At 50.0% G+C, this 22,671-nt stretch overlaps 7 protein-coding genes across 7 annotated transcripts; 3 read left to right on the forward strand and 4 right to left on the reverse strand.

Annotated features, from left to right (window-relative positions):
• Positions 1 to 1,572: 1,572 nt before the first annotated feature.
• Positions 1,573 to 4,223, forward strand: ASPSYDRAFT_149715 (uncharacterized protein; the record flags this gene model as incomplete). Its single annotated transcript, XM_040841936.1, has 5 exons — positions 1,573 to 1,799; positions 1,862 to 3,020; positions 3,081 to 3,189; positions 3,246 to 3,571; positions 3,627 to 4,223. The coding sequence occupies 5 exons, from the start codon at positions 1,573 to 1,575 to the stop codon at positions 4,221 to 4,223; spliced, it is 2,418 nt and encodes an 805-aa protein (XP_040703929.1).
• A 470-nt stretch (positions 4,224 to 4,693) lies between these two features.
• On the reverse strand, positions 4,694 to 5,193 carry ASPSYDRAFT_98879 (DUF2462 domain-containing protein; the record flags this gene model as incomplete). The annotated part of the gene is made up of 3 exons (XM_040853268.1): positions 4,694 to 4,792; positions 4,911 to 4,998; positions 5,144 to 5,193. Coding segments are annotated over 3 exons (237 nt in total), but the record flags the coding sequence as incomplete, so codon positions are not given.
• Positions 5,194 to 5,443: 250 nt separating this feature from the next.
• Positions 5,444 to 7,543, reverse strand: ASPSYDRAFT_131936 (RTC4 family protein). The gene is made up of 3 exons (XM_040840591.1): positions 7,415 to 7,543; positions 6,176 to 7,347; positions 5,444 to 6,119 (listed from the first exon to the last, which is right to left on the reverse strand). Exons 2-3 carry the CDS (start codon positions 7,213 to 7,215, stop codon positions 5,840 to 5,842), a joined length of 1,320 nt encoding a protein of 439 aa, XP_040703931.1. The 5' UTR covers positions 7,216 to 7,347; positions 7,415 to 7,543; the 3' UTR covers positions 5,444 to 5,839.
• Positions 7,544 to 7,973: 430 nt separating this feature from the next.
• ASPSYDRAFT_150017 (uncharacterized protein) lies at positions 7,974 to 11,513 on the reverse strand (the record flags this gene model as incomplete). Its single annotated transcript, XM_040841970.1, has 2 exons — positions 7,974 to 9,266; positions 9,324 to 11,513. 2 exons carry the CDS (start codon positions 11,511 to 11,513, stop codon positions 7,974 to 7,976), a joined length of 3,483 nt encoding a protein of 1,160 aa, XP_040703932.1.
• Positions 11,514 to 12,345: 832 nt separating this feature from the next.
• Positions 12,346 to 12,975, reverse strand: ASPSYDRAFT_44536 (uncharacterized protein). The gene is made up of 3 exons (XM_040846865.1): positions 12,895 to 12,975; positions 12,663 to 12,840; positions 12,346 to 12,597 (listed from the first exon to the last, which is right to left on the reverse strand). Exons 1-3 carry the CDS (start codon positions 12,935 to 12,937, stop codon positions 12,555 to 12,557), a joined length of 264 nt encoding a protein of 87 aa, XP_040703933.1. The 5' UTR covers positions 12,938 to 12,975; the 3' UTR covers positions 12,346 to 12,554.
• Positions 12,976 to 14,424: 1,449 nt separating this feature from the next.
• On the forward strand, positions 14,425 to 18,922 carry ASPSYDRAFT_57581 (uncharacterized protein; the record flags this gene model as incomplete). The annotated part of the gene is made up of 7 exons (XM_040849391.1): positions 14,425 to 14,516; positions 14,623 to 14,778; positions 14,809 to 14,896; positions 14,954 to 15,078; positions 15,561 to 15,565; positions 16,429 to 16,988; positions 17,090 to 18,922. 7 exons carry the CDS (start codon positions 14,425 to 14,427, stop codon positions 18,920 to 18,922), a joined length of 2,859 nt encoding a protein of 952 aa, XP_040703934.1.
• Positions 18,923 to 19,444: 522 nt separating this feature from the next.
• On the forward strand, positions 19,445 to 20,609 carry ASPSYDRAFT_44539 (putative oligosaccharyl transferase subunit Dad1). Its single transcript, XM_040846866.1, has 3 exons — positions 19,445 to 19,834; positions 19,896 to 20,068; positions 20,221 to 20,609. Exons 1-3 carry the CDS (start codon positions 19,580 to 19,582, stop codon positions 20,285 to 20,287), a joined length of 495 nt encoding a protein of 164 aa, XP_040703935.1. The 5' UTR covers positions 19,445 to 19,579; the 3' UTR covers positions 20,288 to 20,609.
• The last annotated feature ends 2,062 nt before the right edge of the window (positions 20,610 to 22,671 follow it).

Consider the following 22,671-nt stretch of genomic DNA (forward strand, 5'->3'; position numbering starts at 1 on the left):
AGGCTGCGGTGAAGCTCTCGTGGGGAAGCAAACTCGGTCATCCACACACACTCCGACCCCAATCAGTCGCCGCCAGGAATCCGAGGCAATCTATCTGACTGAGTGCGTGTCAGATGCCCAGGTGTGATTTGGAATGGGACTCAACGTGGAAGAAGATCATTTATGAGAGTGAAGCAGTGAGGCATGCCAAGGATGTATGGATATAGATAGTACGTAGTCCTTAGCAAAAACTACAGCGCCGAAAATTGGAGCGCAGCCGTCCAGTCCGCTGCTGCACAGCATAACACAGAGTTTTCCCAGGTGGATTCATGCCTAAAACTACACGGGGCTGACAGGGAGATCATGGTCCGGGCATCCTCAGAACGGAGTATTCTGGGAGGCGATGACTCGATGAGGCTGGAGCATGGCCGCGCCATCCAATATCATTTGTCCTGCCGGGAGGTGCGGTTCATTTCCCCTTTACTTCTCTGGTGGGGTGCACACCTTGTTGGACATGTTACATCAAGTTCAATATGAGTCTTGGTGGTGTTGAAAATTCATATTACGTCGCCCTGTCAGAGGTTTCTTGGGACGGACCACTGACCAAACATTCAGACCGAACGGAACAGGCTTCTAGAAGCCTAGAAGGGCACGTTGGGACATCGGCCTTTTCGGCTGGCAGACTAATGTAGGCGAAATTAATCGTGCTCTTCTTCCATCCCCGGCGGGTTGAGGCGCGAAAGGAATCTCCATCATCTCCGATTGGAGTGGTAGTCCGGCCCTGGAAGAGGAAGTCTGGAGAAATCCACGTAGAAACCCATCATCGGCATCCTGTACGACGCAGTGTCAGCAGGTCTGAGATCGAGATGGGACGACCATGTCGCGTAGTGCTGATAGAGAGGATTTGAACATCGTATGAGTAAAGAGTGGTGTCAGCGGTGTTATCACCCCTCCTGGTGGCAGCGCACAAGGACTAGTGTGATCCGGCTAGGGACAGAGGTAATGCAGGCTACGGACTTGGTATTTCTTGGACGAGTTGGCGCGGTTGGCGATCGCTGAATTGGAGTTTCAGGCCCAGAGTGATCACCTTGATCATCGCTCCTCTCCATGGAGGGGGGAGCGCACCTGGTGGTATAATTATGGTGGCATTTCGTGCAGACCGGAGTAGCTGTGGCCGGATTTAAAACACTTAAAACACCGGTTGACCAAGACTCAGGCAAGACATTCTCACTGTGTCAAAACTGCCATTGGTCTGTGCACATTGATATTATTAACAATTAACCGTTCGAGTTCTGACGACTGGCTGCACCGCATCGGAGGCCGATCGCCTCAAAATCTAGTGGGGAACGTTTTGTCACCCAAATTTCTCTCCCTCCTTCTTCCTTTCTCCTTTTCCATCGACTCATACAACCATCGACCATCGCTAATTGTATCTGGAGGTCGTTTCAACCTCCGGACACTTCGCAACGACCTTCTCGCTCGCCTGTGCAAGAACTGCACGGTATTTCGTCCCCCCAACGCATAGTTGACCTGGGGACCTTGCCGGCTTTCTTGAAGTCTTCACGACCCGTTCCCCGATCTCGGATCCCCTGTATGGACTGCGAGAGTGCTCAATCCGCTGCGGGCATTGACCCCAAGATCCTCGATAGCTATCAATCAGACACCGTTTTTACTATACCGTGGGAGAATACAGGTTACGAGCAGCCGTTGGATTGGGACGCAAGTCAAGACTCGAACCATAGCGATTCCGAATTCGCAGAATTGAGCGCGAACCCTTCTCTGCTGGGGCAACCCAGTGAATACCACAGCGATGATAACAGGTATGAGCTGCTTAGTCTCCTTTGGTGCTCCCGGTAGACGCCGGCTAATGCGATTCGTATAGCAAGCATGGAACCCCGCCAGACAATAAATTTGGGGTAGCCGATGCCTCCGCTGAAGGAACCCTTAGCAGCACCGTTAGCCCAAAGACCCTGCCCTCCGCGGACGATAACTTCCAGCTTGATGAGTCATGGCCACAACTGCAAATGTTCAACAATATGATGGCCGGCTTCCCTATGGATGCGCCTCTCCTTTACCCTTACGGAAAGGAACCTCCGGCTTCAACAGACGCGTTTATTGTTGAGGATGGCGCATCACTCCCGCAGGGACAAGGGCTCTCTGATATCCCATCGGAGCATTTCATGCAATTTCAGAATATCCCACACGCATTCCCATTTACGACAAATGAACCCTGGACTGGGTCGATTACCAACACCGCGGAGCCCGTGACTGGACAACTTCCCGTCTCTAGTACTGTGGATCCACAGCCAATTAACAAAGGCACTAGACATATGGGCAGTTTCCGAACCCCTATGCAGTCCCTTGAGACGCGCTGGCTCGACAGTCTTGAATCGCAGTTGCCTAGCAACATAACCTCGCCGTCTTCGTTCTCTACGTTCCCGCAGCACTCGTTATTCATCAAAGACGAGGTAACTGGCCAAGACTTGTTCCAGTACAAATCTGAGAGTTCATCTGTGTCTGATGACATCCCTGGGACCTATGAGTTTTCCTATTCTGCAACTGGAGATGACGTCCCGGCCTTCGCGGACCGGCAACTGGATGAGGAGAATCTGTGGAAATGTTCCCAGAAGGAGGAGTCACCCTCCGAGGTCTCCCACGGTCCTCAGACAGCCACCGCGTTTGTTGTGAGCGAAGACCCATCGGAACCACTCTTCTCTTCTGTTCCGTCAAGTACGAGAGCTTCGCCCCTTGCTACACAGCGTGCACCCACTAAGCCGCAAGCCCTTGGAGCTCAGTCGGCGACTGCGATCAAGAAGCGTAAGAAGCGCGCCCAGAGTGTTGGACTCAATCAAGATAGCCAAAAGCCGTTACAAATTGTGCAAGAAGATGGCCAAGGCGGTTCTATTGCTTCTGCAGACTTCGTCTCTCCGCCCCGTGGAGCCCGTCGCAAGGGTCCCTTGTCTATGGCTGGTAGGGCTAACGCCGGAATGCGGAGAAAGAACAAGGATACCTGCGTTCAGTGCCGGTTGAATAAGCGAAAGGTAACGAACAATTTCACCGCGATCCACTAAGGAGAAATCAATTTGTTGACACCTGGCCAGTGCGATGGAAATGCTCCATGTGATGCCTGTCGTCCCACTCTCCATGAACAACCATGTGCTCGGGCTTGTTTCTCAAGCATTGTCGAATATGGAACGTGCAACTATATCTGTATGTAAATCATCGTATTATCAGGGCTCTGCGTTTCACTTTACTAACTTCACCAGCTCAACGAGCCATCAACCACCCGACTTTGGATAGATCTGGGCGAGTCCGGTTGAATATCCCCTCGGAGTTCGACTTGAATGACCTGCTCTCCTTCCTTGGCGAGCGACAGGGGAAATTCAACATCCGTGCCACACAAGCTTGGGGCTCTCTTTACGTTCTCGACTTGGGGGAGACGTACAAATTCCTTAGAAGCTTGAGCGAATACAATGGCAACTCGCGCTCAAAATTCCTCGAGTTCATTGATCGACGGATTATCGAGTCGAAAGACAAGTCTAAGAATTGGTTGACCTGCGTCAAGGACTGTGATCCGATGCGCAATATCTACGTGAGTTACGTCAAGGGTTTAAATTTCTATCTATGCCGCTAACCAACCCGAATAGACTCTCCTTTCACAATGGAACAACATGCCCAGCCGTGCGAGCTACAGCTTTATTCCACTTGAGGCTGGCGATAAAGAAAAACCAATGGATGTCAACGACCCCACGCACCAGCGCGAGATACTCCTCGCAGCACAGCTCTCGCGCATTGTCTGCCGTATGCTCGAGGTTGAGGGCTTCCGCAAATTGGAGCGAGACTTTTACAACATCAAATGGAAGCAGATCTCTCAAGAAACCCACATGAACTTCTTGAAGGAGCTGGGACACATACTCCTCACACTTCGTTGGCGAGTTTCTTGGTGGAAGCGTCTCGGTGATGGGGGCCGCGAGCCCGACCCAACCAAACAGCACTATGTCGACCGAGTCGACCTACTTTGCAGAATCCTTTACGTCTACTACACCTGTGTTCTGGCTAAATTGCCCTCTTGGTCTGCCTCCGAGGTCCCCAAGGGCATCTGGTCTACCTACGCCGACGCGGATAATCCCGTCTGGGATGATTTCCCTGTCGACCCTACTGATGACGGGTTCAAGTCATGGATCGAACGAGGCACGGAACTCATCGAGCAGTCGGGTGCGCCTATTCGAGTTGCAAAAATTTAGGCTTCGTGGCCAAACCATTTAGAAAACTAAAAGACTGGGCGGCGAAGTGGATAGGCTGATATTTGAGATACCCTTGGAGCGTCTGTTTATGTTTTCTTTTTTTTATCTGTTTACGATTCACGAATTTCTCATGTATTCTTCGGGTTCTTTCACGAGTCTTTGATTCACTGATATTAGAGTACGATTTCTTATCTGCGCTGGCTGCACATTTTGTTCAAGTCTGGATCTATCTACATATAGAGTTATAAACTTGAATAGATCATACTTTTATTCAACTTACCTTTTCCCCTATCAGAAGCCACGACATAAAATGGGTATCTAACACTTCATTATCAGTGTCACCTCGACAATGACACTCCAATTCTAAAAAAGCCACACAAAACAAACGCATACATATGGCCTCACATAAAACCAATAACTCCTTCTTTTCCTTCTCTCATTCATTTCCCGCTCTTCCCCTTCTCCTTGTCCGATTTCTTGTCCTTCTTCCCTCCCGCAAGCAACTCAAGATGACCCGCCCGCTGCGCGAGATTCCGTTCTGTCTTCGCAGTCAACCCGGCTGATAGTTTCTAAAGATACCATAGCGTTAATATTTTGTTTTGAAACATGACCAACCCCTCACATAGCTTGTCGACCGCAAAGGATCTCACCACAGCCACACACTACCAGCCTGCACATGGTACATACCTTGGTAATCTTCTTCTGCTTGATCAACGAGGCTTTCTTAGGCGCAATTTGCCCGTTTGTTCCCTTCTTGGGGCCGAGGGCTGAGGGGCTGTTATTTCAGAAAAAAAAGGTCGGTTAGTCCCATAGTTGTCAGAAAAAAAAGAAGCCTCCCCTCAACTAAGGTAATATCGGAAGTCGATCGAATAAATGCGACAGCGGTGGACAGAAGATTGAAAGGTTGATGAAAGCCATACCGTTTCGTGGAAGTATTGGCTTTCGCCTTCTTGAGCAGTCCTTGGGCCATGGCTGGTAGGCGCGGTAAATTAGGTCAAGATATGATAATCCGGTTTTGAGTGGGTGTACTGCCAGCAGCACGGCGTAAAGAGAGACAATAAAGAGTTGTACTGTATTCAGCCAAGTTCGTAGCAGGTCCGTCGGGGACTGAGCGGAGGAGGGATAAAAATTGCTTATCGGTCGCTTATCGGTCACGTGGTATACAATCGATAACGACTATGTAAGAAGTAGTTATAAACAAACAATGCCTCTTGATTCAGCTACAGTGAAACAGGGCTTTCCCCGTCTAACAGTCATCTATCGGTCTATATTACTACTAAAAGAAAACGTCCAAATATCACTAGTATTCTTCCGTGTGCGCTACCGGCCACGAAATGAGGCACATGCCCGGGACGTCTTCAGGTTGAGCTGGAGGATATGGAAACTGAGCAATAAGCTTCCTGTCTTTGGAAATTAGAGACGAACGACAGTTGCACTGCACATTCCTTATATACAAACCATTGCTGTTAATGTCAAGAACAGAATAATAATACGTATAGCACGAACATGAAAACGAGACTAGGTATCTTGTAACACCGCCAAGGCGAAACGAATGAAAGAAAATTCGGAAAGAACGCCGTGCAAAGCATGTATACCATGTGTACAGTATTTTTCAGCTAATTGGGAACCCCATCGTCGTTCCCAGCTGTCTCCTCTGTGACCGGCACAGTATCGTTCGGGGCGGGATTTAGTTTTTCGCCGATATCGACGCTCTCTCGCATTATCTGTCGCGCGGATTCGTCGTCGACGTTCATGTCCTCCTTTATTAGCGTAACGGCTAACTCGGGGACTAGGACGGCTTGTGAGTAAGGAACCACGCCTGCCTGCTTTACGATGTTGTCTTCTGTTGCTAGGCGGCGGAGCTTTCGTGCGAAGCGCGTGGTAATTGCTTGTAAACTAGAGTGTCTATTAGCGTTACGCTTTCAAGGAATGCAAGGACGGAGTGCGCTTACATCCTCCCTGAGCCCCGAGTCCCGTAATATCCGCAGGATATCGTTTCCAGGGCGTCACCAGCTAGAGTGAGGCGGAAGTTCTTTGCCTTCCCAGATTTCATTGTAGTGTCAAGAACGTTTCGGTAATACGACGAACTCTCCGGGACCATGAGTTTCTCCAGCTCATCAAAATGAGCCTCAATACGTCCGTCAAACCTTTCCCAGTCAATTGTTGGGTAGCCTTTCTCTTCCCACTCCTTTTCCATAGCAGGCTTCTTATGAGATTCGCAGAAGACATATTGATCCCTGATACGCTGTCTTGGTTGAGCTCGAAACTTAACTAGCAGTTCCGGCTCAACCGGTTCCTTGCACATCGGACACAGATATTCGGCCGGCTCGACATTCTCGGAATCGTCCACAGTAGCAAAGCTAGCAGAGTCGTAGCTCTTCGCAGAACTTAGATCACTTGTCTCATCATCGGACTCGGGTATCTCAAAACTTGAAGGTGGAGGCTCTATCTCAGGATTACGTGGAACCCTGAATCCACTTCCTTTCTCCTCTTTCTCTTCCTCAGGACTGTCCGCTTGTGTAGAAAACGAAGTTACAGACGACTTCGGCTGTGGCGCACTCGAGGGGGCATGCGACTCGACCATACTCGAACTAGGTGTTTTGCGAAACCTCGAACCATAGCCCAGACTTGGGCGTTTGCTGCGTTGCGACGACCACGTATCAAAGGGGTCCTGTGCTGCCATGTCATCGGACCCAAGCATACCCGTTGCCTTCCGTTTGCGACTTGAACCTGGGGGATTGGTGGTGAAGTCCCGCCCGTCATTATTCTCAGCGAGTTTTTGCTCGAGGGTCTTTTCTGTTTGTCCATTCCGCGGGGTTCGTGGCTTGCGAGGTGTAGGCATTTCCAGTCCATCGCTCTGCTCATCTTCGGAATCGGAGAAGCCTTCCTCGTCGCTGGTTCCACGAGGTGGGGCATTAACGTCTTCTTCGTCTTCTAATTCTTTCTTCGCGGGCGCCGACGGTAGGCTACGTCTCGTCCGTAGACTGGGCATTGTGGATGTGCAGAGGGGTCAATTGACCAGGGTTCGGGGTTTTGAGAATTGTAAATTAAGCACGGATAAGAAAAAAAAAGGTCCCCGAGTCACATAGCACGGACGAAAAGAGAACAATTCAGGTGGTGCAACCTATTTAGGAGACTTGCGTTAGTTACTGTAAAGTGGTCCTAGCAAATATGGAGTCGAATCTCCTCACCTCGGAGGATGAATTAGGGATATTAATGGCAGAGATGAAGAGTAATGGGGACTGGAATTGAGTGAGGCACTCAATAAGCCCGACGCGACAGTCGACTGGGCTTTGCGAGAGCTGTGAGACTGATGAGGGCTTCGCGGAGCTGAGACGCGTGGTGGGCGTGACATGGCACGCGGGACCACTCAGAGCTTCTCCGCAGTTGCAAAGGCCCGCCTCATTTTTCCACCGCACTTTAAGTACGTACTATTTCTTTGTCACTACATTTACTCTACATTTCTCATTATCCTGGAAATTCATTGGATTTCCTGAACTGATAGCTTTAGAATGTATGTATGGCCATAATCAGTATGCGCCGGAAAACAAATCTCACGCCAGTAAGCCATAACTCCATTGGTAAAATACCATGCCATGAACGATATAATAAACGACTCTGTAACCCTCAAAGACCAAACAAGGGAAAACAAATCTAAACAGAGTGCAATATAATAAAAAGTGTCCGTATAAACATGCAACCCGCTAAGGGTTATACTGCCCTTCGCCCATGTACATTCATAGTTCATCATCACTCAAAGGTCATTTGGATTTCACCTTCGCCCTCATCAGCCCACGCATTCTCTTCTAACGCCATTGCACCAACTGCTGTGGCTCCAATCGCTCCAGCCCCGAGAACGCCGGGAGTTGTAGCTGATGAGCGCAGAGCGGGTCGAGAGGGGAGGGGATCACCTGGGTGGTGCATATCAGGTTCAAACGAGGACAAGGAGCGTTGCGGTGGTTCATGATAGGAAGTATCGAATGTCATTTGAACTTCCTCATCCTTAGGAGGAGGGGGTGGAAGTGGAGGTGACGGTTCCGGGTTTCGTTGTGGCGATTTCTGGGCGGGTTCTTGCGTTTTGGAATCTTTCGCAGTGGAAGGTGCTGGTGTAGCGGGTGAAGTCAGTGGTGGAGAATTCAAATCTAACTTCATAGGTGGGAGAGTCGATTCAAGTTGCTTGACCTCCATCATTTCCGAAGCCAATTCAGCCTTGATGGCGTCAATATCGAACAGCACACTGCCGGCTGCGTTGCTGCCTGTCGGGCTCTGAGGCGATTCAGATTGATCAACATCATAAGACTCCCATGCTTTCTTTTGCGCCAGTTTCCCCCGTTTGAACAAGCCAAACCTTTTCTTCTCTGGCTTACTCTCTGCGTCTCGACGGGCCTGGTCGATCTCACGGATCAGCTCCCTCTGTCGTTCAGCATGATTCTCCGGGTCAGGGTCTTCGATTTCCGCAAATTCCTCACTGAGGACTTCCCACCCAACATGCTTCAAGAGACGGGGCATGGCTGCACGATAGTCCATGTGCCCGTTCACCAGCTTGGTGACGTCCACGTTTTCGAGACCTGGAATGCCTTCAACAGGGGCGAGACCGGCCACGCGCATGATACCCCCGGCAGTGGCGCGGAACAAGTATCCTAGGATCCAGTCGTTCGAAGAATATCCGTTCACGAATCGACCTGAAATCACACCACGGACCTTGAGGTATTCATCTTTGTAGGCAACCACGGGGGACCCGAAAAGATAGACATTTTGAACAAGCCCATAAGCACCCTTGTCGGCGAGCTCCTTGAGGCAGGAAAAGATGACCCTTGAACCAAGAGAGTATCCGAGCAAGGTTACTGGTCGCTTGCCCAGGTTCCGATCCATTAATGAGTCGGCCAGAATGAGACCAGCCGCATTGGCACGGGCAAGTGAGACGTTCCAGGGGTTATCAATTAGATAGGAGAGCTTCGTTAGGATAATGGGAAGTTGTATGGATGCCATGAGCGCTGTTAGAACTGTGCTTCCGAGCACTTGTTGTAATCCTTGGGTCAACGCCTAGGTTAGGTTTGTCAGTATCCTGATCGTATAGGTCTCAGTGTGTGTAAAACCTACCTCTGTAGCTAGAATATTTATGGTTGCACCCATACTTTTGAGCATTTCGGGCTCCCACAAAACCGAATAGATGTCTCCCATGATAGGATCGACAGTACTATAAGGCAATCGCACATCGTCTACATTTCCGGCCATCCACCCTGACACCGTAATAACAAGATTAAACCTCTTGTTGTTGTGCAAAGGACGATATTCAAACGTCTGGACTGCCCCAGTACGCCTATGAGACGCTCTCAATCCTATTGTACTCCCTGTCAGGGTAGCCCCAGACGCAATAAGAGCTGTACCGCCAGCTCCACCGAGGAAGGCGCTGGTTCCACCAACTCCAATGGTAGTGAAGCCGGCGGCAATACCAGCACCAATCACTGGAGCAAGAAGACCAGCAGAGAGACCGATGACCAGCCCTCCACCAACAGTGGCCAAGCCCATGACCATATATTTGCGCTTCAGCGCCGACTTGCGGCGCTTCTCCATATGTTCTGACTCATCCCACGTCTCCTTCTCTGCTTCCTCTTGCATTTCCAGGGCGTCAATGACACGCTTCTCGAATTTGGAGATCTGTAGCCACGAAATCTCCATGGAATCTCCTACATTCTCTAGCAACGTCCTCGACCGCGAGTCGTAACTTGAATCTGAAATCAATACCAGGAAAAGGTCACAGAGGACTGTCCAACGAATATCGATATCAATTTTTTGGGATGTTGGTAGCTGAGACGGCGTCTGAACCTCTGGAACGCTCCCATCGGGATGAGTGTCGTACGGTGGTGGAGAATTTGTTTCTGAGGACCTATTGATCTCAGTTGATAAGCTTGACCGGTCCCCATCCTTCAACGTGCTCGATCTTGTCGAAGATAGAGATTTCTTGGACAAATCATCTTCTTCGGCTAAGGGATTCTTAACGCGAGCATTCTCCATAAGCGGCCGGACAAGATCTTCGGGCTGTACGCCATGCTCAGCGAGTTGCTCAATCATCACTTGTTCAGCCTGGTTGATTTCCATGTGAGAGTACAACCTCGCCATCATCGCCTGGCCCCATCCTCGCGTTGAATCAAGCGCCTTTTGCTTGCGCTTGCGAGTCGACTTGGTTGTGGGTGCTCTATCCATGTCCCTTACCATCCTAAAAATGGTCAAGCGTGTCACTCCTACATAGGCGATTCTTTGGCTCTCGGTCAGGAGATCTTTCGTAGCTTGCAGCTGGCTCAGAGTATCGCGAAGTTCTTCTCCTTCGTATCCAGCGCCAGTAGCAGTGGACTCCCGGAAAAGATAGCTGGTGTCTTCGTCCAAACTATTGATAGACTCGGCATCGTCGTCAAGCTGGACCCTGGTGTATCCTTTCCCAGCCCCTCCAAGGCCTTGATAAACCGCTTCATCATCGTCTTGCTTTGTTCCGCGGGCAATCAACCGTCCATAGTCATCGTAGAGGTCAAACTCGTCTAAAGCGGTCATATCCTTCCAGTCCCCATCGTCGCTCTCTTGGTCTTGTTCGTGATCATCTTTCTCTTTATGCTCATGCAGCCGCTGGTGCGACCACTCCGACATCGGGATATCACTCTTCACTGCATGGTCAGGCCGCGAAGACGTAGACTTTCTCGTGCCATCCTGGGCTGGCTTTTCGGTATAAGGTGGAGGTGGTGCACGTTCGGTGTCTAGCGGTGGGCTCTCTGATGTACGTTTCTCGGTTGCGGATCCTGTTACTGCGGTCTCTGCTCTGTTGGGCGTGGATGTCTCGCGCTCACTGGGTTCGGGAGCTGGAGGCACCTGAGGTCCCTCGTCTGGACCGTTTTCCGGAGATGTCTTGCTATCGACGGGGTCTTCTACCGAAGAAGCCTTCCCTATTTCCGGCTCAGTTGGTGTGGTATGATTATTAACGCCAGAGGTATCCTCCTCCGCATCATGAAATTGCTCTTCGTCAACCGTGGATTCGGTGTCTCGTCGGGGTGGCTTAGGTCGCGACCGAATGGGTAGCCCGAAATCGTCAAATTCTTGCACAGCTGTCGTGTGTTGGTTTGTGGTCGGTTTGTCTACCGGCGCGCTCTGATGCGAGGTGTCTTTTTGGTCCTTATTGCCATCATTTGGTGTACCGGCGTCCTGCAGCGAGGGTTGGTGTGACGGGTCCGAAGTACGTGACGTCGGCTGATCACCAAGGAGGCCGCCAGAGTGGTCAACGGTGGGAGCTGGGCCCGAGCTCATCCTTCATCGAAAAGAAAATCCCAGAAGTAGTCTTCAAGTTGACTTCTTTCTAATCTTTTGTTTTGCCCAGTTGGTACCCCCGTCTTAATTCCGAGACAAAGATACGACCCATCCGCGCAAACGACCGCCCCAAATCCTAAAAGCTTGCACTCTGGCAACTCGGCCCCGTCGTATGGGTTATATCGAGCACGGTAGACAGAGCAATGTGACGACGGTCCGGGCGTCAAAGGTGTTCGGGGTGGTGTGGATCCGAAAAGGGGTTGGATGGAATATTCGACAACGGCTAACTGGCGGCGGAAACTGCTGAGAGGACGTCTGAAGGGTTAAAAAACAGCAAAACGCAGGAGAAGAGAAAAAAAAACAAGACAGATTGACGCTGCTTACCTTCTACCGCAGTTATTATTGCTCCAAGAAGATGTTGCTGTGACCGGGAGGGGTGTCCGCGCGGCGTGAGGTTCTGAAAGCGGCGATCCAACTTTAGATCGAGGCACCCGTGGGGTTGAGAGGCAGTTGGAGATCACGTCAAATGCAGTCTACCCTCGAGCTCACTAGCGAAATACCAAGCTCAAGCGGTTGTTTGATAATGCAGTCCGCATCAAATAGGGACGCCGGCTGTCGCCCAAATCTCCGGTTTGATCGATACTGTGATTCCGGTCGAGGGTATTAACTGGACACAGATTCCCGTTGTAAAACCAACCACATTAACCGCGTATTAAATTGAAGATATTGAATTTCTACGCTAAAGCAATCTGAGGATCCCGAATGTTTTCCATAGCTTACTCGAGGCTCATGATGACAGTGTCTTGCAAAATCCGTTTTTTTTTGGGGGGGCTCTATATTCGGGTGAACTCAAGTAATCATCCCATTCTTGAAGATTGAGAACAAAACAAACAACCTGCTACTTCTAGGTAAAATAGACTTTGACAAGTTATTTATTGCCAAAACCGCATGAAAACGGAGACCCGAAAACCGAGGACATAAGTGGTCAATCGAGCGCTGGAAAGCGGATACGACTATAGACTTTGTAGTACAAGCATCTGTCTAAGCGACCCCAGACGGGTTCCCTCTCCTGATGTTGTCAACCCTGTGCAGCATTCTGTTAGTCCGCGTTTGGCTGTTATCGATATTGGTAAAGGGGTCGTGGCATACACGCTACTTGACGAACCGCCTTCAACGTCCACTTTCTCTGACCTTGCCTTCTCCCTATCCTGCAGGGACGGCGCTTTATTTCTGTCGTAATGTACGCCTTCAGCTAATCGTGACTCGGAGTTGGATATTGACTTCTGAAAATCATCATCTTTATCCTTGAAGTTGTCTATAACGGCCTCTAATACGGGCATTAGCATGGCAATTGCGTATCCAAGTTCCATCCACAACTTACTAGTAGAAGGCTCCTTCTTGGACAGTTCAGGCAGATGAGGCATTTTGTATAGTAATTGTTCACTTGAACTTGAGATTTGACTATGGTCAGTTCGAATAAACTTATACCTGTTATATAAACCAGAGTTGATGAAATTGAACGTCATAGTATTGCCACATCCATTGCGGGTGTCCATGCGCCCTCACCCAAACATGCGATCCACACAACCAATTGTCCTTCACGCTTTGATTCGGCCTGAATCCGTAGTTTCACACCTGTCCATATTCCTACGTGGGTGATACTAGTATGTCACTATACCATATCATTGGCAGCTCGCAATAATCCAACATGGCAGACGGAGAAAAGGTATAAATTTCAATTTGGATTGAGGTAGAATGTCTCGTTTAATTGATCAGCTTCGTATATACTTAGTCGTATGGGAGAGTCTTATGCTGAGATTTATACTAGTACTTACTGAACACCGTATGTAGTACACGAGTGAGCGCTAAGATCGTCATGCTGGTAGACATTTTGGTACCATACCTTACCTAGAGGCAGGATCTTCAATCTGCTCACTATGTCCAGTATATTCCAGAGCCCCAGCGTCGCACAGAGATGCCACGCCGATATCAAGATCCTCTGCAGTGCAACCTGAACCGTCTTCGAGCGGCTGTCCCAGCCTTTACAGTTGGTGCCAAGAGGCTGTCCTTCGTAGTTGATTCGGCGGACTTCTCGGTGGAGCAGTGCGGGCGATCCGACGTCGACGATAGGCACCGGCTGTCTGCAGAAACTGCCCCACCGCACAAGCGCATCGTCAATTGTATGGCTGACAGTGACGGGCGACGGCGTAGGAAAATGATTATCGTCTCCGGCGCTTCTATAAAATCCGGGGAAATCATCTCCGCGCTCATGGATTATACAACAAGAGATCCATCCAAAATACGCGAAACGCGCCATAAGTTACGACAACTGCAATCTATAGTGACCGTCTAGTCCCCCCACAGGGCTACGCTGGCTCCGGCAGCTGAGCACACGACATCGCCGTTAGGAACCAGAAGCGAGCGAGCGTCGCGGCCTCTCGGCAGCCCGAGCTTGGAGATTGGGTCTTGGACTTTTTGGTGGGCTCTTGTATGGGCCCAGGTTTCAGTTCTCGTCACTGCATATTAATAACCTGTCACCCAATGCCTGTTCTCCTGGTTCTTTTTCCCGGCATCCCTAGCTATCATCTCCCACACCGACACCGCGATAGATAGTACTTTAGCCTCGTTATCTGCGCCAAAATATTTCCGTAGGTCCCTTCTCCGGGCTCTTCGGCCCAGATGCATTTGATTGTACGCTCAGACATAACTTGCTAACTTGATATTAGAGGAATCTTCGTATGTTGCCTACCGGTTTTCTTCTCAGATCTTCCAACACGCTAACATAAATTCCCATAAGCTTCCGCTATCACTATGACCGGCGGTTTGTTCCCTAGTCTCATTATTTTCATGGAATTTGACTTATTCCAATTGCAGATTTGCGGAGGAACCCCTCCCCGATAGCGAAGCGCTTATGCACTTGTCCGCGCTTATCCAAACATACTTATCAACGATGGCTGACCTCCGTGCCGAAACCTGGATAATGCATGGATCACTTCTAGCCTGGTGATGGAATCAAAAGGTGGCATACCTTGAAGGCGTTTAGTTGTAGACATTTTTACTGATGGGGGTAGATTTTCCCGTGAGACAACGATCTCGACGTCCAAATCAGCGAGCCTGTGATTCACTTCCTTGCCGACCACTATAACATGACCGAGCATCATTTCGATCTTCCTGATGTCGAAGGCGGACGAACTTATCTTCTGGAAATCAACCCTAACTACGTTATTCGGTCGAAATCGGATACAACGAACGTTATTGACGGAAGGTAGATAGACACTTCGTCCGGATTGTTTAGCGATATCACAGTTGTACGGACAAATGATGGGCGCCGAGCAAACGGCGAACCTGGCGCCCTGATGTGCAAGGACTACCATAATTTCGATGTGAGTGCAAGTGGCCAATTCCCAACCGACAGGACAAAAACTGACTTCTTCTATGAGTCCGAAATATACCCACTCAGAAACACCTATTTCGAAGGGGTTCCCGCGAAAATTCCATATGCATACACGAAGCTTCTTCAAGACGAGTACGGCCCGAAAGCCCTAACCAAGACTAACTACCAAGGGTATGCTTGCAATCGCCTGACTGCCTCGTTATATCATTATTAACATGTTGCCTAGCCACCAATTCAACGAATAGACTGGTATATGGGGGAAGATCCAGTGAGTTTGTGCTTCATGACCTTAATTTTTTAACTTACGATGACCACGCTCTTTCAAAGAAAGAATAGATTATTGGCGCGACACCGAAAGGTCCCCGAGGTGCCAGTTCGAACGACGCCACTTAAGCATTTATATGACAGCAATCCTTGACGATTTGGCCGTCATTTAACTTCAATTTAACTATATATAATGTGAACCCCTGTGTATGCTGGCGTTTATGGATTTGCTTGACTATTCTTTGGAGAAGTCATGTCGGCTTGCACAGCATAGCGTTGTTCTAGGCTGCTTTTGAGAGTTACTGATATCGTGTCGATATCTCAATACCATGTACTGTTATAGTTAATGTACAAATACATTCTGACCCTTTGGTGTCTTCCACATCCAGCCCCCGTTTTGTGGGCCTGCTTCATCTAACCCTATCGACCGTGTAACTGATACGAGTTCCTCTCTGGCGTTGTATCACAGCGAAGGCGGTGTTAAAGTGGCTGGAAAACCAAGCACAAGGCACGGTTCTAAGTTTCCCGTTGAATGATAATGATGATTCAACTAAGGACTATTATTCATACAACCCCAGTCCAAGGAATGCTCCCCGTTCCGTCTTTCGAACTTTACTATGGCGGTCAGAATCTAAGCGCTGGATGCTTATACGTAGTATGTGGTTGGATCTGCGGATCTGGGATCTCGGGGTATTCACCGCATTTAGACAAAGCCGGAGAAGGCTCTGGGTTGTGGTGCCCCAATGCTACTCTAATGTAATATACGTACGGTGTAGTTCCCATCCTAAAACCCGACATTCGAGTTGACTCGTATGGTTTGACTCCTCGACCCGATTGGATCTGACAGCCTGACAGCCATACCCTTAGTCAGCGGATGGGACAGTGCGGGGCCCAGATGGAGAGCTGAACCAACCAATAAACGCGACCCCCCACTATGAGCTCCCAAGTCGTCTTGCCCAGCCTGGAGTGAGCTGAGGGCGATCTCCACTCCCACTTCTGCCTTTGTTCCAGCCAAGTTCCAGAGTTGCCGGAAGACACCGAGAACGCCGTCGAGACTCGAGACCGTGAAGCTCGCTACCTGCAAGGAGCACCGAGGTATCGAAGAATGCTGGCGCACTGCTGAATTTCGTCTGGTTGGCTCCTTACGCTCTCCTCTGGATCCTTCCTTCTCTCCTCTGTTCCCCTCTTCCGCCCCCAGCAGCCCTTACATTGACGATGTGGCACGGCGTGGAAGCTGTCACATCCTCCATCGCATAGTCGCCATGTCGTTCTCGCCGCCAATTCAACCTGCATCGGAATCTGGTACCCACAACTCAGTCTCCACATCGTTCTACCAGGGCGATGGAAGCGAGAACCCCCCTCCCCCAGCCTCTCATAAGCATGCATCTCAAGATGCTCTAGCTCAACGGAGCTGCGTCACCTGTCGCCGAAGGAAGGTCCGCTGTGACAAAAGGTCACCGTGCTCGAATTGCGTCAAGGGGGGCGTTGACTGCATCTTCCCTCCGCCAGGCCGCGCGCCGCGCAAAGTGAAGCGGCAGCCAGCTGAGAATGCGGAGTTGTTGTCGCGGCTGCGACAACTCGAAAATATAGTCGAGGCCGCTATAACAAATTCCAATACTCAAATTACGCCGTCGCCGCCTCAACAACGCGGAGATCGCTCGAGCGGCGATGCGCCTGTTAGACCTCAGCCTTCTCGTCATAGTGAGGGAGAGGGTGAGGGTGGATGCCCAGTTGCGGCTGCGGCCGCGGGGGCGCAAATGCCATCGTTGGAGCATGAGTTCGGAAGACTCGTTATTGAAGACAATCGGAGCCGATATGTGAGCAATCGGTTTTGGGCAAGTCTTGGAGATCAGGTTAGCTATTTTTCTAGCTCTTGTGGTTTTGTGTCAGCTAAGTGCTGATGCTGGCTCTTAACTAGATTGAGGAATTGCAGGATATTCTTGACCATTCATCTTCTGATGAAGAGGACCACTCCTCACCGGGGTCGACTTCAAGCTACTCCACGCCTCATGATGGAATGCTCTTTGGCTTCTATTCTCTTGCCCGCTCTCTCCGAAATTTCCACCCGCTCCCGGGCAAAGTTCCGGTGCTATGGGAAATTTACGCGGAGAATGTTAAACCGTTGCTGCCCGTAATTCATGGTCCCGCGGCCCAGCAGCTGTTCACAACAGCCGCGCGGGGCCCAGATGCTTTGGATAAGAACAATGAGGCCTTGGTGCTCGCTATGTATTTTGCAGCGATCGTCAGCATGTCTCCTGAGCAGTGTATGGCCCAGTTAGGAGAAGCCCGTGACACCCTAGTCGGCCGTTATCGGTTCGCTGTGGAGCAAGCATTGTCCAAAGCTAATCTATTGAACACTCAATCCCTGACATTGATGCAGGCTGCAGTGATCTTCTTGAACGCTGTTCGCCGGGACGATGACACTAAGTTCGTCTGGTCAATGTCCTCCCTTATACTTCGCCTGGCACAAGGACTCGGCTTACATCGTGACGGAAACAACTTTAATTTGCGGCCTTTTGACGCTGAAATGCGTCGGAGACTGTGGTGGCACGTTGTTCTACTTGACCTCCGGTCTTCCGAGGACCATGGGACTGATGTGCAGATCCACGATCGAATGTTTGATACCAGACTTCCTTTAAATATCAACGACGACGACATTTCTCCCTACATGAAAGAGCGACCGAAGCCGAGAGTAGGTTTTACCGACATGACCTTCTTCCTCGTGCGGTGCGATATCTGCTATGCTCTTCGGAGGGTGGCATATACATGTCCAAATACTAGCGGTGCTGTTGCAGGACCCACTCCGGACAACTGTGGCAATGTAGTGCAAACTGTAAATATGCACATCGAAGAGCAATATCTGAAACATTGCAACATGGCAGATCCAATACAGTGGATTAGTGCGACAGTTGCGCGCCTAGTTCTCACGAAAATGTGGCTTGTGATACACCACCCGGTAACACGCCAGGATCTTGAGTCGCAAATCAGCCATGAGTCTCGGGAAAGCTTATTTATCACGTCCATTGAGGTTGCCGAGTTTGCCCGTTTGATCAAAGAAGATGAGAACACAAAGAAGTGGAGCTGGATGTTTGATGCCTATATGCAGTGGCACGCTATCGCGATGGTACTGGCTGAACTCTGCGTGCGCCCATTGAGCCCTCTGACTGACCGTGCATGGATCGCGGTGACAACTGTTTATGACGACTGGCTACGGACAGCGAAACAGCGGAAAGGGATGCTTTGGAGGCCACTTGCCAAGCTTATGAAACGAGCAGGAACCCTGAGAAGGAAACAACTAGAAGAGTTAGCGGCTCAGGTTGAAAATCAGCAAGCCGCTGCCCGAAACGCAATATCTGTTTCCGCACAGTATGATCGGCCTTCTATAGGTTCACCGTTTTCATCACATTTTCCGGAACATTCAAGGTTGGCAGCTGCGGCACCGCCGATGGATTGGGATCCGTCGCAAGGTCCACTGGACTTTGATATCGGCCAAGGCCCTATGGGTGCGATCCAATCACTTTTTCCAGAAGGTAACTTCTTTGCCACGCCTGCGGATCTTAGCTCGACAGCACCACAGTCTCAAGCGCATATAAATGTTCCCATGCCCATTCCCAATGAACAAATGGCCGGAACTCTACAAGAACCTTCTAATTCAGCCGCAAATTATCCGGAATGGGACCAGGTGCTGCGGGAGTTCCAACTCGACCAGGGTAATAACCCCATGGGCAATGTCACTGGGTGGGTGGCTTGATGCCTGCCGTGGATGGATTGACTATCCTTTTTATATAATTGGCGCCCATATCTGTTATTATATACCTATCTTTGTATTATTGCCTTCGAGCTCATCAACGTTGAGATACCCACATCTATTATCCACAGGTATTCACGGCATGCTTTGCCCTTATATTATATTTAAAAGACTATAAGCTAAGATGGCCTTTATACTTTTCTGGCTACTGCCATGCCACTTCATTAACTCTCTTGCAATATATTAATTAGTACCGTATGACAGCCTTCCGGCGTATAATGCGCCCAGCAGCAGTGGGTTGTACTATTCCATATTGTTTGTCATGTCGCCGCAACTCATGCTCTCAGTACCATACTAGAAGAAGATTTAATTGAATCCCTCAATCAATTCTACATTGTTTTAAATTGCAATTCACGGATAAACCATTATGTTGTGCGTGAAGGGAGGGCTATACTTATACCTCCGTGGTAGGTCACGTGCAGGCCACTCTATCCAGACTGGACAGCTTGCCATAGCTCCGCTACTCCAGACCACGTCCACCCCATTGCAATCAATCCAATCGACCAACCCAGCACGCCTTTCTTGCCCTCCACATCAGTGTGAAATTCTGTACAGCCTCCAACACAGCCAACACAAAAAGCTGAGGAAAATTTAACAAAAATGCCGGCCAAACGCGCAGCCGGAGCCACCTCCGCTCCGTCACCCTCCCCGTCGGGATCATCAACACCGACCATACTCTCCTCAGGGCCCAAAACACTATCCGCGAACTCCTCCGTCTCCGATATTGCCATCCATGTCTGGCAACAGTACCTGACGACCACGCCGCAGCGCACAATGCTCCTAGATGCCTTTATGGCATTCCTTGTTCTCGTCGGTGCTGTGCAGTTTGCGTATTGTGTTTTGGCGGGGAATTATGTATGTTTCTTCTTCGTTCTATCTTGCCAATCAATGCTAACCCTGGTTTCTTCACGGATAGCCCTTCAACGCCTTCCTGAGTGGATTCTGCGCCGCCGTCGGCCAATTCGTTCTCACGGCTAGCTTGCGCATGCAGACGAATCCAGTTACAGACTCTGGGAGTAAGAGCTCTGGTCCGGCGAAGGGGGCGAAGATCGTTGGAGAGGACAAGGATGGTGGTGTTTCGCATGAGAGGTGAGATTTATCCCTGCGTTTCTTTCTTCCTCTTCTGCAATTCTTCCTGTTTGTGGGTGGATTGGGTGGATATCGTGCCCGCAGTATAATTCGAGAACAGGAATAAGTTTATTTGATGAGGATACGTGCTAATGCGTTGCTGTTATGTACAGGGCATTCGCGGACTATATTTTCGGGAGCTTGATTCTGCATTTCTTCTGTATTAATTTCATTAATTAAGCTGGGCCAGAGGTTAAGACGGCTGAACTTACTGTTTTTGTGGCGGAGGATGGGTGGATTGTCTACTTGGGCTACCGTGTTTGACAGACATTACCCTGAAAGGGGTACGCTTGGAGGCTGAAGGAAGGGAGTATTTCCCTGGCGGAATTATTCTATCATGAATGTTTTCTTATCATCATGTGCCTTCGTTTGCAGGAGTTGGATATTTGTATACCATAGCGTATCTACTCTACGTCAGATATAAGGAAAAAATGGCACTAGACTTCAAGAGTTACCAGCTAGAGCTGTTCGGTCTATTCGCAATAAGAACCAAGGTGATCCTAACAGACTTAATATGGGTATATTGTGCATAGGTAGTCTAGGTCTATATTCTATTTCCCAACATGATCGATGTAATCTTAGCGTTGCTGGATGGACGAGGGTCATCCACGCCGTAAAAGGCTCATCTCCGCGTAGGTCGCTTCGACAATGCCGAAGCCTGTGTTGCTAAGGAGTACCCGTCATCAGCGGTTTCCTCCGCGTGCAAATTCCCTGGGGGAGTGAATACCCACTGGGATGTCTTAGAGCATCGAACGTTCAGAGCCCGATGCCCGACGCGCGTCGAGGTGTGAATGAGCTGGGCAGCCGGGACCGTTTGACGACATCTCCGTACTATTACAACGGAACTAGACCAGATTATTGATGGTATCCAGAGAGTATACGTAATATACTCTGTACTAGTACTTCAGAATGCGCGTCCGCCCTTGCGCTTAATCTGCGGCCTTTTCACCACACTGCCACCACCACGGGCACCACCAGAAGGACTATTGCGCGGCGATGAAGTAGCGGTTACACCCCCACCAATCTTCCGTGCCGCGGCAGCAGGCCGGCGCACGACAGACCCAACCTCGACTTCGTTCTTGCGCCTAGAGAGCTCGGATTTCTCCTTTTCGCGCTGTTTGTCGGCGGCGGCGCGTTCACGGTCCGCTGCGATTTGGCTTTCGATTTCCATGCGGCGGTTGAATTCGAGTTCTGTGACGCGGCGTTCCCGGTGCGAGTAGCCTTTTTCTTTCACGGAATAGAAGACGCCTCCTAGTTCTGCGAGCCACTAAGTAGATGTTAGTTGGATTGCCTTTTTGCAGGGGGTAGATGATACTTACGTGAGGGTCAACTGCGGTTACAGTGGACATGTACTCTTTACTTGTAAGTATAAGTTCGTGGTAGACCACGTATTCCGGTACATAGCCTAGCCCGTACAGAGCACTCGTCGGGTGTAGCGCCATGCTAACACTAGTGCGGAGGTTGAGGAACTCGCCAATACCCTTGACTCGCGCAGCTTGGTGATAATAGCCGGAGCAAATACATTTGCGGATTTCATCCCAGTCGGTTCCACAGGTGATGAGCGGCATCTTCTGCATAACCATGATGTCGTTGAGCTGGTCACGAACTTCCTTCGCCCTTCGAAGCGTTTTAGCATGTAGGAAATGTTTTGTACACCAGTGGTCGGAGTAGCCGTTGGACTTCCACTGGGAGTAAACGTGGAGAAGGGTTAGGTGATCTGACTCGGGCACGAAGAATTTTTCACGCGCCGCATCAGACTCTTCTTGTCGCTCCTTGGGTCGGTAGAAGACATTAGGTACAGACAGCATCGACACAATCGTCAACATTTCCTCGCTGCAGCCGTACTGTTCTGACGCCATGATGATGAGTTTGGCGAGGGGCGGGTCCATTGGGAATGGAGTCATCTGCCGTCCTAACGGTGTGAGGTCACCCAGATTGTCAAGAGCTCCTAGAGACCAAAGCTCGAAAAGTGAGGTTGAGATCGTTTCCTGGGGCGGCGGATCCATGAAATCAAAATCCAGTAGATCTTTCACACCAAGGGATTTGAGGAGCAGCACTGTGTTAGAAAGGCTAGTTCTCTGGATTTCTGGGATCGTTTGCAGGTAGAGCTCGTTCTTGTATGCCACTTCCGTGTACAGACGATATGCTTTGCCAGGTCCCGTCCGACCAGCTCTTCCAGAGCGTTGATTGGCATTTGCCTGCGAGATCGGCGTAATCTGAAGGGTGTCCATGCCCATCTTGGGATTATATACTTTCAGCTTTGAGTAGCCTGAGTCGACCACAAACATGATACCATCTACTGTCAGACTGGTTTCAGCAATGTTCGTGGCCACGATCACTTTTCGAACTCCGGGAGCGGCTCGTTCAAAAATCTTCGATTGTTGCTCAGCCGGCATCTGACTGTAAATCGGAAGAATGCTAAGTTTTGGTGGGTCATTGAGCAGTTTCAATCTCTCATCGACTAGCTCGCAAGTTGCTTCGATGTCTTCTTGCCCCGTCATAAAAACAAGGATATCACCCGGACCTTGCGAAACGTGGATAGCCAAGACCTGCTTGACAGCGCT

Source organism: Aspergillus sydowii, assembly GCF_001890705.1.
Source record: "Aspergillus sydowii CBS 593.65 unplaced genomic scaffold ASPSYscaffold_4, whole genome shotgun sequence".
NCBI classification, from domain to species: Eukaryota; Fungi; Ascomycota; class Eurotiomycetes; order Eurotiales; family Aspergillaceae; genus Aspergillus; species Aspergillus sydowii.